Source organism: Nicotiana tomentosiformis, chromosome 1 (genome assembly GCF_000390325.3).
Source record: "Nicotiana tomentosiformis chromosome 1, ASM39032v3, whole genome shotgun sequence".
Lineage (NCBI taxonomy): Eukaryota > Viridiplantae > Streptophyta > Magnoliopsida > Solanales > Solanaceae > Nicotiana > Nicotiana tomentosiformis.
The window spans coordinates 4785276-4802528 of record NC_090812.1 but is presented as its reverse complement, the minus strand read 5'-3'; the positions used below and the strand labels follow the sequence as shown (position 1 = coordinate 4802528).

Genomic DNA, 17253 nt, shown 5'->3' with positions numbered 1-17253 from the left:
CAAAGAAAATATCTATTAACACTTGTTTATATCTCTTTAATTGTACTTATTCGTTAGGGTTCATGATCATCATTTTATAATAAACAGTATCAATTAATAAAATAAGATTATTATAATGTACGCACGAAAAAAAATATATTTACGAATAAAATTTTCAACATTGTGTTAAAGAAATTCTCAAGGATTGATAATTACTCCAAAATATCACTTCGGGCATAGTTAGTTATCCAAAGTGAGTTAAGTTTAAGTAACGAAACATAAAAGATGCACGTGCTATGAACATATAGAATGCGTGCATGAACTGTGCATCTTTTCTAGCCATAAAAATTTATCTTGCTCTACCGTGTCCTAAAAAGTTTTATTAGAAATATCAATACTTTATGGCTTCAACACAAATTTAATCCACTACTTCACATCCAAATCACCTTTATTTCATTAGCATCTGCTAAATTGAAAATGCATAAAACAATATCATATTTATGAGTGCATGAAATGTGCATCTTTATTAGTTATAACAATCTTTGTTTGATAATCAACGCAATCTGATACTATAAAAGAATGACTTTATACATATCAAACGATAATATTTGTTTGTTAGTTTTGCATTTTAAAAGAAAAATAGATATGAAATTAATGGTATTTTCTTAAAACTATAATATTGATAACCAAATATTGACTCATAAAATAGTTATAGATCCACATAAATTAACACGTAAGGAGCATGTGTGTACAAACAGAACCGAAAAACCGTACCAAACCGAAAAGTCAAACCAAACCGATTAAAACACCCGACTTGGTTTGGTATTGAGTAAAAAAATCTAAACCAATCTGACATATAAATATATAATTTTTATATATACTTTTAAGATTTTATATAGAATTATTTTTAAAAAATGTCTAGAAATATTTGGGATTCTCTTGCGAGATATAAATTTTAATAGAATATGAAGTACTCCATATTTATTGACCTTAAATAATGAGTTGTATGATCACTTTCTTATCAAGTGTTGCTGGAATGCGTCTATCTCTTTGTTCTTCCATATTCATATCATATGTTAAGATTTATTAAATTCTTATATCTTTTTCAAATGTAAAGTGATTATTAATATTTATGTATCATATTGATTTTTATGTTTAATTACTAAATTCGATTTAACCTGAAAGTGTACATCAACGAAAAATTATTGTCAGACAATTAAAAAAAATAACTATTATGTGTTACTAATAGAATTCTCCCATAAGAATATTTTAATCGATAATATGTTTGTTAATTTTTTATATTTTTACTAAATATATATTTACTTATCAAATATTTAACAAAGTAATATTGAAATAATATTTAAGTAACAAAAAACCCAAAAATTCGAAAAACCCAACGAAACCGAACCAATCCAAACCGATATAGTTGGTTTAGTTTGGTTTTGATAAAAACCGAACCAACCCGTTCCATGTACACCCCTTGTAAGAAGTATTAAAAGGTTATCCCTTTTCTTTGCCTAAAGAGTGAACAAGTTTATACTAAGAGATTTCTATTATTCGGGAACAAGTTTACCTATTAATATATATAGGCTCTCTCTTTCATATTTGAAGGTCCAACGGATGGTTGAAAAGGGGTGTCTGTAATATTTGGCCTATGTGAGGGATATTAATGCTGATACTCCTACTATTGATTCTGTATCGGTAGTACGATATTTTTCGGATGTATTTCTTGCAGACCTGACGGGCATGCCACCCAATAGGGATATTGATTTTGGTATTGACTTGGTGCCGGGCACTCAACCCATTTCTATTCCTCCGTATCGTATGAAACCAACTGAGTTGAAGGAATTGAAAGAACGAGGGTGTTCTCTAAGATTGACTTGAGGTCTGGGTATCACCAGTTGAAGATTCGGGACTCGAATATTTTGAAGACGGCATTCAGGATCCTCTACGGTTACTATGAGTTCCTTGTGATGTCTTTTGGGCTGACCAATGCCCAGCAACAATCATGCATCTGATGAACAATGTATTTCAGCCATATCTTGACTCATTTGTCATAGTGTTCTGTTTACTCATATAGCAAGGATGGGCATGCACAACTAGGGGAGAGCGTTCGTTACTTCGATATAGTATTTAATAACTACGGTTCGGTACTTTGATATTCAGCATATCAATTGTGCATACCAAATACCGTACTAAAGTAGTTCGATACAGTTTAATATTTTCTTATTTGGTTCGGTACGGTTTCGGTATCATACCAAAGTTGTCCAAATTGTCCAAGATTATGTTATGCCTATTACGTAACGTCTCTTCTAACTTCTGTTGAGAATTCAACCACTCAAAGGCAAACATAGAAAATATAATCTTGATAATTACATAGAGTAAAAAACAATTCATAGAGTGCAGTGACCTAGATTTAACAATTGCAACATTGGATCATGAAAAGAAAATGTGAACATTGCAAATAGACAGGAAGAGATTTATGCTCTAAGATGATATTGTTCTTTCTTTCTTACTCTTCTACTCTAAGATGATATTGTTCTTTTGCCAGTGGCCTAAGGGAATCTGGCAAAGCTTTTCAAAGGAATGTAATATTTGAAAAATTTAGCGACTCGAGCTTCTTGATTTGATTTTAATGTAGTCCTTCTCAGCTGGCAACCTCAGTGCTCTTTGACGACAATTTTCTAGAAAAGAAAATTTTAAGACTGAGTTTGGAAAAAATAATGATTCTTAAATTCTTAACTCCATACAAGTTCAAGTACGTAACTCTGGTCTTTTCAGTAGCTAAAACCCCCAAAACAATTATTCTTTAAATGCTCAAAAACTGATTATTCAACATAAGAAACTTAATGAAATATAACAAGTTGAAACTAACATAAAACCTGAAGAATGAAGAATGAAGAAGTTGTGAACCTATTGAAGACTTGAAGATTAAAGAATAAAGGTCAACAATGAGCAAACAAGCAGTCGCCGAGGAGAGGAGTCGCCACCGCCGAGGTCGGGAAGTCTCCGTCTCCGTCTCTGCTATTGTAGTCGTGAATTACAACAGCAGTCAAGCAATGTTTTACCGTATGCTCTCTAAGTCTCTAAGCCCTAAGGGACTAACTAAGGCCAAAGCGATTAGGGTTGTTGGGCTTAGGTTTATTCTTTATTGGGCTGGAAAATAGAAATAGATATGGGCTTGGACTTAATATATTTCGGTATTTTGGCATACCGAAATATCAAAAATTCAATACCGAGTACTGAACTGAAATATCAAAAATCTATATCGAATAATACCTAAGAACTGAAAAATCAGATACCAAAATACAAAATTAATTCGGTTCAATTCGGAATTTGGTTTTTCAAATTTTATGCCCACCCCTATGCACAACATTTGAGGATTGTACTACAGAGGCTAGAGGAGGAGAAACTTTATGCCAAGTTCTCCAAGTGTGAGTTTTGGCTTAGTTCGGTGGCGTTCTTGGGGCACGTGGTGTCCAGTGAGGGGATTAAGGTGGATCCAAAGAAGATATAGGCGGTTCATAGTTGGCCAAGACTGTCCTCATCTACTGAGATTCAGAGCTTTTTCGGGTTGGCCGGTTATTATCGTCTCTTTGTGGAGGGCTTTTCGTCTATTGCAGTGCCTTTGACCAAATTGACCCAGAAGGGTACTCTATTTAGGTGATCGGATGAGTGTGAAGAGATCTTTCAAAAGCTCAAGACTGCCTTAACCACAACTCCAGTTCTAATTTTGCCTTCAGCGTCAAGATCTTATACAGTGTATTGTGATGCATCTCGGATCGGTATCGGGTGTGTCTTGATGCAGGATGGTAGAGTGATTGCTTATGCTTTGCGCTAGTTGAAGCCCCATGGGAAGAACTACCCTATTCGTGATTTGGAGTTGGTAGCCATCATTCATGAATTGAAGATTTGGAGGCATTATATCTACGGTGTGTCTTGTGAGGTATTTACGAATCATCAGAGTTTCCAGCACTCGTTCAAACAAAAGGATCTAAACTTGAGGCAGTAGAGATGGTTGGAGCTGCTAAAGGACTATGATATTACCTTTCTGTATCATCCTGGGAAGGCCAATATGGTGGTCGATGCCCTGAGTAGAAATGCGGTGTGTATGGATAGCCTTACATTTATTCCTATTGGTAAGAGACCGCTTGCAGTTAATGTTCAGGCTTTGGCCAACCAGATTGTGAGATTAGATGTTTCGGAGCCCAATCGGGTTCTAGCTTGTGTGGTTTCTCGGTCTTCCTTATATGATCGCATCAGAGAGCTCCAATATGATTATCCCCATTTGCTTGTCCTTAAGGACACCGTTTAGCATGGTGATGCGAAGAATGTTACTATTGGGGATGATGGGGTGTTGAGGATGCAGAGTCGGATTTGTGTGCCTAATGTAGATGGGCTATGTGAGTTGATCCTTGAGGAGGCCCATATTTAGCGGTATTCCATTTAATCGGGGTCCGCAAAGATGTACCGGGACTTGAGGCAACACTATTGGTGGAGGAGGATGAAGAAGAGATACGCTGATCGGAAGGTTCGTGATGTTGCTTACATGGTTAGGGAGAAGGTACTACTGTCACGACCTGAAATTCCCACCTTTGGGACCGTGATGGCACCTAACATTTCACTTGCTAGGCAAGCCAACGTTAGAATATAATTAGCCATTTTAATTAAATTTTAAATTTATTAATAACAAGGAAACAAATGCGGAAATAAAGTCTGAAATAAAGTGAGTAAACCATAATAATTGTGAAATCTAAATACCATCCCAGAACTGGAGTCATAAGTGCACGAGCTTCTACAATAATACAAATAAAGGTCTGAATAAAATTCAAGTTGTTTGAAATATAATACATAGCTGAGATAAGATAGAAGGGGACTTCAGAACTGTGAACAATGTGCAATTATACCTCAAGTCTCCACTGGTAATTGTATCCGGGCAAATCTACTATACGGCATTGGGACCAATTACGAAATTTGCACAAGAAGTGCAGAGTGCAGTATCAGTACAACAGACCTCATATACTGGTAAGTGCCGAGCCTAACCTCAACAAAATAGTGACGAGTCTATGACAAGACACGTACATAAACAACCTCTACAAGTATATACAATACAAAGAAACAATAATACAATAAATAATAATTTATAAATTGGGAGGGAACATGCGAAGGGGAAAGATATAATAATTTCAGCAGGAGATGTATCACTTAGTTGTCAATTAATTCATCAACAATAAAATGAGCAAATGATAATATGAAAATGGCACGACATCACCCTTCGTGCTTTTACTCTCATTTGAAAATGACACGGCACCACCCTTCGTGCTTTTACACTCACAAAAGGCACGACAACACCCTTCGTGCTTTTACACTCACAAATGACACGACAACACCCTTCGTGCTTTTACACTCACAAATGGCACGACAACACCCTTCGTGCTTTTACACTCTTCCTTACCATGAAAATAATAATATAAATTCGGAAGAGTATTCAAATGCGGGGATATACACTTATCAATCAATTCAATACCAACATATCGACTTCACCTTCCAAAATATTCAATAATAATTAAATGAATAATAATTTCACGAATAATGATCAAATAATCAATAATAGACAATTATTCACAATAAACAGGAATATCTTAATTAAATAGACAATTATTCACAATAAACAAATTCCACTCGCATGCTTTGACTCAACCACAATGCATAAATACTCGTCACCTCACATATACGTTGTACCCGCATATTAAATCATGTAGCAAATAAACAAATAAGTCCTACTCCCTCAAGTCAAGGTTAACCACGACACTTACCTCGCTTTGCAACCAAATTCAAGAATCCAATAAACCTTTGCCTCGCGAATTCGTGTCTAAAATCCTCAAATATATTCATAAACAATTCAATATACTCAATACAAATCGTAGGGATTAATTCCATATGAATTTGCTAATTTTCTAGATTAAAATCTAAAATTCATCTAAAAAATCAACAGTGGAGCCCACATCTCGAATCTCAGAAAAACTTACGAAATCCGAACACCCGTTTCGAGACGAGTCCAACCATACAAAAATTATCAAATTCCGATGTCAAATGGACCTTCAAATCTTAATCTTTCATTTTTGGAAAGTTTTACAAAAATTCTAATTTCTTGCATCTAAATCTGAAATAAGTGATGAATATGGACAAGGATTTATGAAATATAATTACTTTTGGTTATAGAACACTTACACAATTCAAAGTCGTGAAAAATCCCTTTGCAGTCGCCTAAATCCGTGCTTGAAATGTCTAAAAATGAGAAAAATCTCGGACTCTTCGATTTATATACTGCCCATGCATTTTCACACCTACGGTGCCTGGCTCGTACCTGCGCATCCGCTTTTGCGGAAGGAGTTTCGCTTCTGCGAACCTCACTTGCACAGCCTCCGCTTCTACAATGTTTAGGACCGCATCTGCGGTCGCGCTTTTGCGCAAAAATGGCCGCACCTGCGAAGACCCCTGGCCAACCCAGTCCCGCATCTGTGATGGAAGGCTCGCTTCTACGAGATCGCACCTGCAATGGAAATTCCGCAGATGCGATTACATCAGATGGCAGAAATCTTTAGATTTTCTTTTAAGTCCAAATTCGATCTGTTAACCCTCCGAAACTCATTCGAGGCCCACGTGACCTCAACCAAATAAAGCAACAAGTCCTAAAACATAACACGGACTTACTCGGGATCTCAAATCATATCAAATAACATCAAAATTATAATTCACACCTCGATTCGAACTTTTGAGTTTCAAACTTTTCAATTTACAAAACTTCTGCCGAAACATATTAAATGAATCCGGAATGACTTAAAATTTGGGACACAAGTCATAAATGGCATAATAGAGCTATTCTAATTTTCAGAATCGGATTCCGGCCCCGATATCAAAAATTCAACTCCGTGATCAAACCTAGAAATCTTTAACTTTTAAATTTCTAGTCCGTTGAATGGACTTAACTTGAGCTAGGGACCTCCAAATGAAATTCCGGACCTACGATCAAGTCCCAAATCACGATACGGACCTACTAGAATTGTCAAAATATTGATCTGGGTCAGTTTGCTCAAAATGTTGACCAAAGTCAACTTAGTTGAGTTTTAAGGCTCTATTTCACATTTTAATCCATTTTTCACATAAAAGCTTTTCGAAAAATTATACGAACTGCGCACGCAAGTCGAGAAATGATGAATAGTTCTTGTCGAGGTCTTAGAACACATAATTAATTATTAAATTTATAGATGATGTTTTGGGTCATCACATTCTCCACCTCTAAAACAAACGTTCGTCCTCGAACGAAATTAGAAAAGTACCTGAGCTGGTAAAAAGGTGTGGATATTTACTCCGCATGTCTGAATCGGACTCCCAGGTAGATGCTTCTACCGGCTGGCCTCTGCATTGTACCCGAACTGAAGGATAACTCTTAGACCTCAACTATCGGACCTACCGGGCTAGAATAGCTACTGACTCCTTTTCATAAGTCAAATCTTTGTTCAATTGGACTGAGCTAAAATCTAACACATGGGACGGATCACCATGATATTTTCGAAGCATAGACACATAGAACACCAGATGAATCGATGATAAACTAGGTGGTAGTGCAAGCCTGTAGGCTACTTCACCCACCCTTTCAAGAATTTCGAAAGGTCCAATATACCTAGGGTTCAACTTGCCCTTCTTTTCGAACCTCATTACACCTTTCATAAGTGAAAACCGGAGCAATATTCTTTATCCAACCATGAATGCAATATCACGAACCTTTCGGTCGGCATAACTTTTTTGCCTAGACTGAGCTATGCAAAGTCGATCCTGAATAACTTTGACTTTATCCAAGGCATCCTGTACCAAATCGGTACCCAACAACCGAGCCTTTCCCTGTACAAACCAGCCAACTGGCGAGCGAAATTGCCTTTATAATGCCACATATGGAGCTATCTGAATGCTCGACGAACATGGAAATAACATTGCGGTCGCGAAGGCTTACTGCCTGACACCTAAACTGAAATCACCCTTCTACGTGAATGTGACCATCCACTCGTGATCATGATGACCACTCCCATCCAACTCTTTTCAAATGCGTCACCACTGCGCGAACTCGAAGTACATTTTGTCTGCCATCCAGAACACTCTACGTGTTTGCAACTTACTCCTCGTGATCGCTGTAATGACTCGGGCTATCGTTTTAAGTATTTTTGCTCTAATCCCCTATTTAATTTCTCCTCTATGTTGTACTATGGTTATGTGACTTTCTAGGGGTGTTTGGTTTATGTTCGGGTGAGTTTCAGAGTGAAATGGGACACTTAGTCCCAAAGTTGGAAGTTTAAGTTGAAGGAGTTGATCGTAGTTTTAATTTTGTTTAGACGACTCATGAATGGAGTTTTGATTGTTCCAATAGCTCCAAATGGTGATTTTGAACTTAGTAGCATGTCCGGATAGTGATTTGGAGGTCTGTATGTCGTTTCATCTTAAATTGGCAAAAGTTAGAAAGTTGAAGGTTTAGAATGTTGAGAAGTTTGACTGTGAGTTGACTTTATAAATATCAGGGTCGGATTCCAATAATGGAAATTGGAATAGGTCGGCCATGTCATTTATAAATTGTGTGCAAAATTTGAGGACAATTGGAGTTGTTTTGGTATGGATCGACATTAGTTTTGGAAGTCGGATGTTCATAGTTTCAATAGGCTTGAATTAAGCTACGATTCGTAAAATTGATGTTGTTTGATGTGATTTTTGGCCTCTGGTAGTGTAAGGCCCCGTTAAAATTTCCTAATGATTTAAGATTATAAGGTGCGCCAACAGTATTTGGGAATAACGTGTTCGAGTATCAAAGGAGACCTATAGGATAGAACCACATCATTTTGAAATGAAAATATGTGTTTAAGGTGTGTTGGAACATACTATGGAGTTTTGTGAATGGCAAGAATTTGTGTGGAACAAGTTGGATACATTACGTGGAAAGGATGTCTCAATTCGCACAACATCCTACTTCAAATGCAAGTTGCTACAAAAATATAATGACTTAGGCGGTGATCTACCTATCAAATTAAAGCTCTTTGAGTCTAGTTTCCAACGCATCAAACTGTTTGTCATTTGGATATGTATACAGAAAGTTATGGCCATTGAACTGGACCTATGTCATATGCACGGCCAGATGCGCGGCCGCACATATTTGGGAGTTTCTGCCCTATGTGCGCGGCCACTTGCCCAGGTGTGCAGCCGCGCACGTAGGAGCCCATTAAATAACCCCATGGCCGGGTAGAGAGAGGGGATAAGTTAGTTTTGAGCTAAAACCTGATATTTTGAGAGTGGGAGAGTGCCCTAGAGTGGGAGAGTGATCTTCAACAAATTGTCCTTCAATTCTTGCTCAAATATCTGAAGATTAACAAGGAAAACTCACTAGCTTTTCATCCTAGAGGTAAAATTTTACACCCTAGCACTAAATTTCGAAATTTATTTAAAAATGGGTAATTTGCAAGACAATTCTTGGGTATGTGAGTTGTTTATTTTGCATGCATGTGTTATAAAAGGGTGTAGGAAGATTATGAGCTAAAATTGGTAAAGAATGGGTTGTAGGATGATGGAATCCTCCATAAAAGAACCTTGAAACCTTAATGCATACCTAGTGTTTGATAAAATGCTCAAATGAGCTAGAACCATGATCATCTTCCTAATTTTTGTTCAACTTGTTATATTTCTAAAACCGATTGAAGTTGATAAGAATTCCGGAACATTTTAGTGTTCAAAGAAGCTCAATTGAGGTATATTGGATAAACTCTTCTCTTAGAATTGAATCCCACGGTGTTCGTGTAATTTGTGTAAGTCCCGAATTGATCATTATGAAATTAGCCATTCCGAATATGCTTGTGTTGAAAGATATATGTTCAATATGAATTCCAAATTCTTTTATCATGTTATCTTATCATTTGAGGATGTGTTCAAAGCATGGGATGTGTGTTGAAAATGTTAAGACTTCAAGTCAAGTTCGAATAAAGGTTGTTATGCCAAATTGTGTGAAAAGTCTCTATTTGCCTAAGATTCTTAGTTGCTCCCATGAGTATTTAAAGTCTTGAATTGAAAAGCCTTGTTGTTGTTGATGACGATGATGGTGTTTGAAAGTGGAAAAGGAATTTGAATTATGAAATACGGCCAAGTGCCAAGAATGATTTTATAATTGTGGACACTAGTGCCAATGAAATGAAAAGATGTGAAAGAAGTATGAAATGAAATGACTGATATAAAAAGGTTGATGTCTCGAATGAGACGGCCTAGCCAATAAGGTCGTGATCAGACGCCATACCGCACACATGGTGGTAATTGTATTTGAAATTGTAATTGAAATTGTGATTGTTGTTGATGTCTCTAATAAGATGGCCCAACCGATCGGGTCGTGATCGGACTTCTTACTAAAGGTACGGTGGTATTGGTATTGAGAGTGATTGTGGTTGATGTCTCTAATGGGATGGCCTAGTTGATCGGGTCATGATCGGACTTCGTGCTAAAAGTATGGTAGTATTGGTATTGTGAATAATGGTATTGTGAACGATGATACATCGGTACTAAGGATCTCCAACTTAAAAATATGGAAATTTACTTGAAAATTTATGTGGTTCTAACTTTATGTTTTGGTATTGTTCGAGGCTTCCATTGATTATATCATTGTTCCTCCTCGTAATATTATTCATTCTACTGAGAAGGTGTTTAGTTATACATATTAGTGTTATTCGACGGTACTAACGTCCCTTTTTCCGGGGGCGCTGCATCTTTAATGGATGCAGGTGGTTCCACAGCAGGAGACATTGATCAGTGACAGCGGGTACACCCTCTTCCCATCTTACTTGGCGAGCCCTACTTCATTTTGGGGTCATGTATCTTTTATTCATTGTGTATTGTGTTTGAGGTATAGCCGGGGCCTTGTTGCCGACATTATCATAGTACTCTTCTTTATCTATAGAGGCTCCGTAGACATAGTGTGGGTTGTATATTGGTGCTGTGAAGGTCAAACAATATTATGCTGTGGTTGTATTAATTATTCCATTTCAGACTATGAAAAATGTGTGTGAAATTTGAGACTTTAAAATGATGAAACTATTGGTAATGAACTGGTATTGTAGACGTGATCACCTTATTGGCTAATTAATGAAAATATGTATTATCTCCATTTATGTATGAGTTTGGGTAGAAGAAAATCTAACAGGCTTGCTCGGCCGGGTTCACTCTGTTGCGTGCCGGTCTTACTCCCCGATTTTGGGGCGTGACAAACTAGGTATCAAAACCTAAGGTTTTAAAGTGTCTTGGGATGTCTCGGAGCCGTGTCTAGTAGGGTCCTTCTTATTGGTGTGTTGTCGACAACATCTATAATTAGGATACTACATGGCTATTTAGGAATAATACCCTTCTTTCACGTTCTCGATAATGCGATAAAGCTGATTGTAAGATTGTTCCTTCTTTAACTCGTGCTTTGCTCTAACTTTGAGTATATGGCACCTAAAAAGAAGACAAGAACTGGCCAAAGAGCCAATGTCACCCTAGGAGTGGCAGTTGATTCTATAATTAATGATGCGTAAGCACCCAATGAGTGAGAATATTCCTCCAGTTACTACGCTGCTTGACTCTACTACAACTTATCAGACCGCACCTGTCCCTACACCTACTGAGGGTGCAACGGTCCCTCCAACTGATATACCAGTTCCACCTCCAGTTCCAGCTTCCGATTCTGGTGTTTCTGATGTTGATCATAGGGGAGCCATACAGATGTTGGCTTAGATAGTGGCTTCCCAGGCCCAGAGATCAAATGTTACACTCACTTCTTCCAGTCAGCCAGGGGATTCTGCTAGTTCCATGGTGGATAGGTTTCTTCAGTTGGATCCTCCAGTGTTCACGGGTACTAACCAAGAGGAGGAACCCTAGGACTTCATTGATGAGATACACAAAACTCTCCGAGTTATGCGTGCTATTGAGATAGAGGCAGTGGAATCGGCTTCCTACCGCCTAAAAGAGGTGGGATATTGTTGGTTTGAACTATAGGAGGAGTCCCGTGGAGAAGGGAGCCCTTCGGCGAAGTGGGGTGAGTTTGCCGATGCCTTCATTAATCAATTCTTCCCTGCCGAGACTAAGGCAGCCCATGCTACTGAGTTTGAGAACCTGAGGTAAGGTATCCTGAGTGAGTGGGATTACCATATGAGATTTGCGTACCTATCCAAGTATGCTATTTACATGTTGCCCACTATGGAGGCTAGAGTGCGCCGGTTTGTGCAGGGCCTTAGTTCCTTGGTAATTAATAAGGCCGCTACAACTACCTTGAATTCTAATATGAACTATGGTAAGATGGTGGCATTTTCGCAAGCCACAGACCGCAAATTGAAGAACAGAATGGAGCGAGAGGGTAGCAATAAGGCCCGGTCTACGGGCAACTTTGGTGGTTTTTCTGGTAGTGGCAAGTCAACATTCAAGGGAGGGTCGTCAGGTCCATCTAAGTCATTTGCTCAGTCTTCGGCTAGTGTACCACCAGCAGAGCCCAGTCAGCAGCAACAGTGGAGTCGTTTTAGGCCCAATTAGGGTAATAGGGGTTCCTATCAGCGGGGTCGTCATGGTGGTAGATTCCAGCAGCAGCGGAGACCCCCATGCCCTAGGTGTGGAAAGATACACCTAGGAATATGCTACATGGACTTACCCATATGCTACGAATATGGTTGAGGGGTCACATTCAGAGGGATTATCGTTCATCCCACCAGGGTGCGGAAAGGGGCCCAGCACAGCCAGCCAGCTCTGCAGCTACTACATACACAACACCTCCTCCAGCTCGAGGCACTCCAACACCCACAGGGCGTGGTGCCGCTAGGGGTGGAGCACAGAGTTCGGGAGGATATGACCATTTCTTTGCTATGAGGTGTCGTCAAAATTTGGAGGCTTCTCCAGATGTTGTTACAAGTATATTGACTGTCCAATCTCATGATGTGTATGCTCTTATTGAACCCGATTCTACTTTGTCATATGATACTCCTTATGTTGCTATGGAATTTTGGATAGAACCGGAACAACTTCATGAGCCATTCTTTGTATCTACTCTGGTTGGTGCGTCTTTTTTGGCCGCGCAGATTTATAGGGATTTTTTTGTCACGTTGCATGGTCAAGACACCATGTCCGATCTCATTGAATTGGGGATGGTCAATTTTGATGTAATAATGGGAATGGACTAGCTTTATTCATGTTTTGCCAAGATTGATTGCCGAACAAGGACCGTTAGGTTCGAATTTCTAAATGACCCAGTCATTGAGTGGTAGGGGATGATGTGATGCCGAAGGGTGGGTTTAATTCTTACCTTAAGGCCGTGAAGATGATCAACAAGGGATGTATTTACCATTTGGTCCGTGTTACCGATGCCGATGCTGAGGCACCTACACTTGAGTTCGTGCCAGTTGTGAATGAATTTCCGGGAGTCTTTCCGGATGAGCTCCCTGGGATCCCACCAAACATGGAGATTGATTTTGGGATTGATGTGATGCCAGACAAACAACCTATATCTATTCCATCCTACGTAATGGCACTAGCAGAATTGAAGGAGCTAAAGGAACAATTGAGAGATTTGTTAGAGAAAGGTTTCATCCGGCCGAGTGTGTCACCTTGGGGCGCACTGGTCCTTTTTGTAAGGAAAAAGGATGGATCACTGAGAATGTGTATTGACTATCGGAAACTCAACAAGGTCGCAATAAAAAATAAATACCCACTACCACGGATAGATGACTTGTTTGATCAATTGCAAAGTGCCAGGTACTTCTCCAAAATTCATTTACGATCCGGGTATCACCACTTGAAAATCAGAGAGCAGCATGTTCCGAAAACAACTTTTAGAACCCGATATGGGCACTTTTAATTCTTGGTGATGTCTTTTGGGCTAACAAATTCCCCGGCAGCCTTCATGGATATTATGGATCGAGTTTTCAAGTCGTTCCTCCATTCCTTTGTGATAGTGTTCGTTGACGATATTCTTGTATATTCACGAAGTCGAGAGGACCATGGTGATCATCTCAGGGTAGTTCTACAAACCTTGCACCAACACAACAACAAATAATTTTGAGTTGAAGCAAGACTTGCTTCAAACCATCCAGAACAACTATGTCTTTAGAGGGAAGGCTAATGAAGATCTTAACACTTACTTGATGGACTTTAATGAAATCATGAACACCTTCTAGTACAATGGATTATCAAAAGATGCGGTCTACTTAAGGGCATTCCCCTTTTCACTGAAGGATGACGTGAAGCACTGGCTTTGAAGCTTACCAACTGGGTCGATCAGGACATGGAAGATATGACTAAAACATTCCTTGACAAGTACTTCTCAGTTGCAAAAGCAGTGACATTCAGAAGGGAAATCCACAACTTATGCTAGAAGGACACTGAAACGGTCTTCGAAGCTTGGTAAAGACACAAGGAGATAGTGAGAAAGTGTCAGCATAATGGAATCGAATTGTGGATGCAACTCCGACTTTTGGGATGGACTGACACCTTCCTCACGACGAACTCTGAGTACTACAGTTGGACGCTCTTTAACGAAGAAAATTCCTGATGAGATTGCTGCGATTCTTGATGAGCTCTCTGAAGATGATAACCAATGGCCCACTGAGAGTAATGATAGAAAAAATCAGTTGGGATTCACCAAGTAGACCCTAACATATTAGTGCAAGCCCAGCTAGACACCATGGGCAGAGAGATAAGAAAGTTAACCTTAGCCAAGGTCCAGAGCCAGTCATCATCAACTTGTGACTTTTGTGGAATGGGTCATCCAACGCATGCATGTCAATCCTCGACTACAGATGAAGTGGTAAATGTTGTGGGGGGTTTTGACAGAGGTAACTACCAAAGTGGCAATAATTTTAACTCCATGGGGAAGAGGCACCTAGGCTTTTCTTGGAGTTCACCAGTTGGTAGTACGAATGCATGGCAATAGAATAACTCCAGACCTCAGGTAAAAGGAGCTCCAGGTTTTCTCAATCAGTAAAGGCTACAATACCAACCTTCATAGTCGAATCAGTCTAGCATGGAAGATCTGATGAAGACCTTTATTATTAAGACAAATGAGAGGCTTGAAACTCATGGAACAACTATTCGAAACTTGTAAAGACAGGTGGGACAACTTGCTAATATATTGTTTGAGAGGGTTCTAGGAACTCTCCCTATTGATACTAAAAGAAATCCTAAAGAGACAATAAATGCGGTGTCTTTGAGAAGTGGGCAAGTATTGAATGACCCAATAGCAAAACAAAAGGGTGAGTTGATCGAAAGACAGGTAGAAATTGTAGAGGAGCAGAAAGAGAGCAAAAATCAATAAGGTGAAGTGAGGGTAGATCCATATGATGGTCTGAAGAAGAAAGGGAGGACTTGAGCTCTAAAATAGAAGAAGGATGAGAATTCAATGAATGAGGAGAAAAAGGAGAGCAAATACATGCCTGCCTTAACTTTTCCCCTTAATCAAATAAGAGAGAAGTTGGGCAAACAATTTGGGAATTTTTTATAAGTGCTCAAGCAGGTGCATGTTAATCTACCTTTCATAGAGGTGCTCTCTCAGATGCACCAGCCTATGCTAAGTTTGTGAAAGGAGATATTATCCAATGAGCGTAAGGTTGAAGAGACATCAGTTATCAAGCTCACAGAGCATTGTAGTGCCATTTTGCAAAATAAGCTCCCTCAAAAGTGTGGAGATCCAGAGAGTTTTACTTTAGGAAGTACTAAGTTTGAAAAATCTTTGTGTGATTCAGGTACTTCTATTAATCTTATGCCTTTGTCTATTTGCAGGAAATTAGAAGGAGAGATTTGCGAAATCATATCTATACCTGTGTCTTTGCAGCCAGCAGATCAGACCATAATCATACCTGAAGGAATAGTGTAAGATGTGCTAGTTCGGATGGATAAATTTGTGTTCCCTGTGGACTTCATTATGGCGAATATGGAAGAGAATAGGGAGGTACCTCTGGTTTTAGGAAGATCCTTCTTGTCAATTGGCAAAGTTATTCTGGACATTCAGGAAAGGTAGCTCATGCTGAGAGTGGGGGAACAAAGGGTGAATTTCAAGATGGAGTAAGCAATGGGAGCACCTATAGACGAGCTGACTGCACACTCTGAATTCAAGACAAGGGCCCCAAAAGAGTGAGTTGGAGAGAGTAAGCATGACAAGTGTGGGGTGTATCCAAAGAAGGAAGAAAAAAAACTTTCAGCATGGATGTGTGCATTGGGTCGGGCGTGAAAATGGGATCCCGACTTCGATTCAGACCCATATTAGATGATTAAAGGGTCTTTTCTTTACCTCTTGCTTTTTATTTGTGTGTCATAGGGACATGCCACAATTTAAAGCGTGAGGTGAGGGATGTAAATATGCATGTGTGTTTGTTTTCTTTTGTTTTGTTAGAAAAATAAATTACTTTTCCCGACGATGGATTTCCTGGACTGTCTTCTTGAGGGATCAAAGTCGAAGAACTTGTTTTTTATTTCCTGAGGTAGTGTAATAATTCCCTCTTGGATGTTCTTTGTGCCACAGTTCTTTTTCAAGGGTTTTGCTTGAACCAGGTGTAGTTAGTTTTTCTTTTGTTAGGAATAGAGAAGTCTTATGCTATGGTGTTAAATGGAGCTGACGTGTTTTTGACTTTGTTGTGCCTTGAGAGTGGTGGGTGCCTTAGTTGTGACGCTCAACTCTTGACTCATGTATTGTAGTACCTTGAATTGTCTGATTTTATCTTTGCTTAACTGCTTTGACTAGAGAGTCGGGATATATCCGATCCTAAGTGAGTTATGTGCCAATATGTGTGTGAGGATTTTGTTGATATTCTGTGTATGTTAGTTTATATATAGAACTTACCCTGTGTGTTTGCAAAGCGAAATAGAAGTCTTGTTTAGTCTAGGAAGTGATATATGTGTTTCTTTATTGAGCTAAATATATACTTTTACCCACCTAATTGGTGCATATCTTTGTTAGCCCCGTTGATCCTGTAATCCTATTTATTTGACAACTACACTACAAGTCTGACCCCCTTTGTTGAATTGACCATTTGCTTGAACTTTTTATCTCTAATGAGCATTTGAAATATTTAGGAGCTTCTTACAAGCTAAGTGGGTGTATGGTTGAGTTTTTGAGTGGAACTATAGAAAAGGAGAAGGGGCACTATGTCACGACACAAAAATCCCACCACATGCGTCGTGATGGTGTCGTGATGGAACTTAGTCTCTAAGACTAGGTAAGCCGATTACAATTACATTTCA

The 17253-nt window shown here is 38.9% G+C and overlaps 1 protein-coding gene across 1 annotated transcript; it reads left to right on the top strand.

Moving 5' to 3' along the window:
- Positions 1–12659: 12659 nt before the first annotated feature.
- On the top strand, positions 12660–13202 carry LOC138896572 (uncharacterized). The gene has a single exon (XM_070181889.1). It carries the CDS (start codon positions 12660–12662, stop codon positions 13200–13202), a length of 543 nt encoding a protein of 180 aa, XP_070037990.1.
- The last annotated feature ends 4051 nt before the right edge of the window (positions 13203–17253 follow it).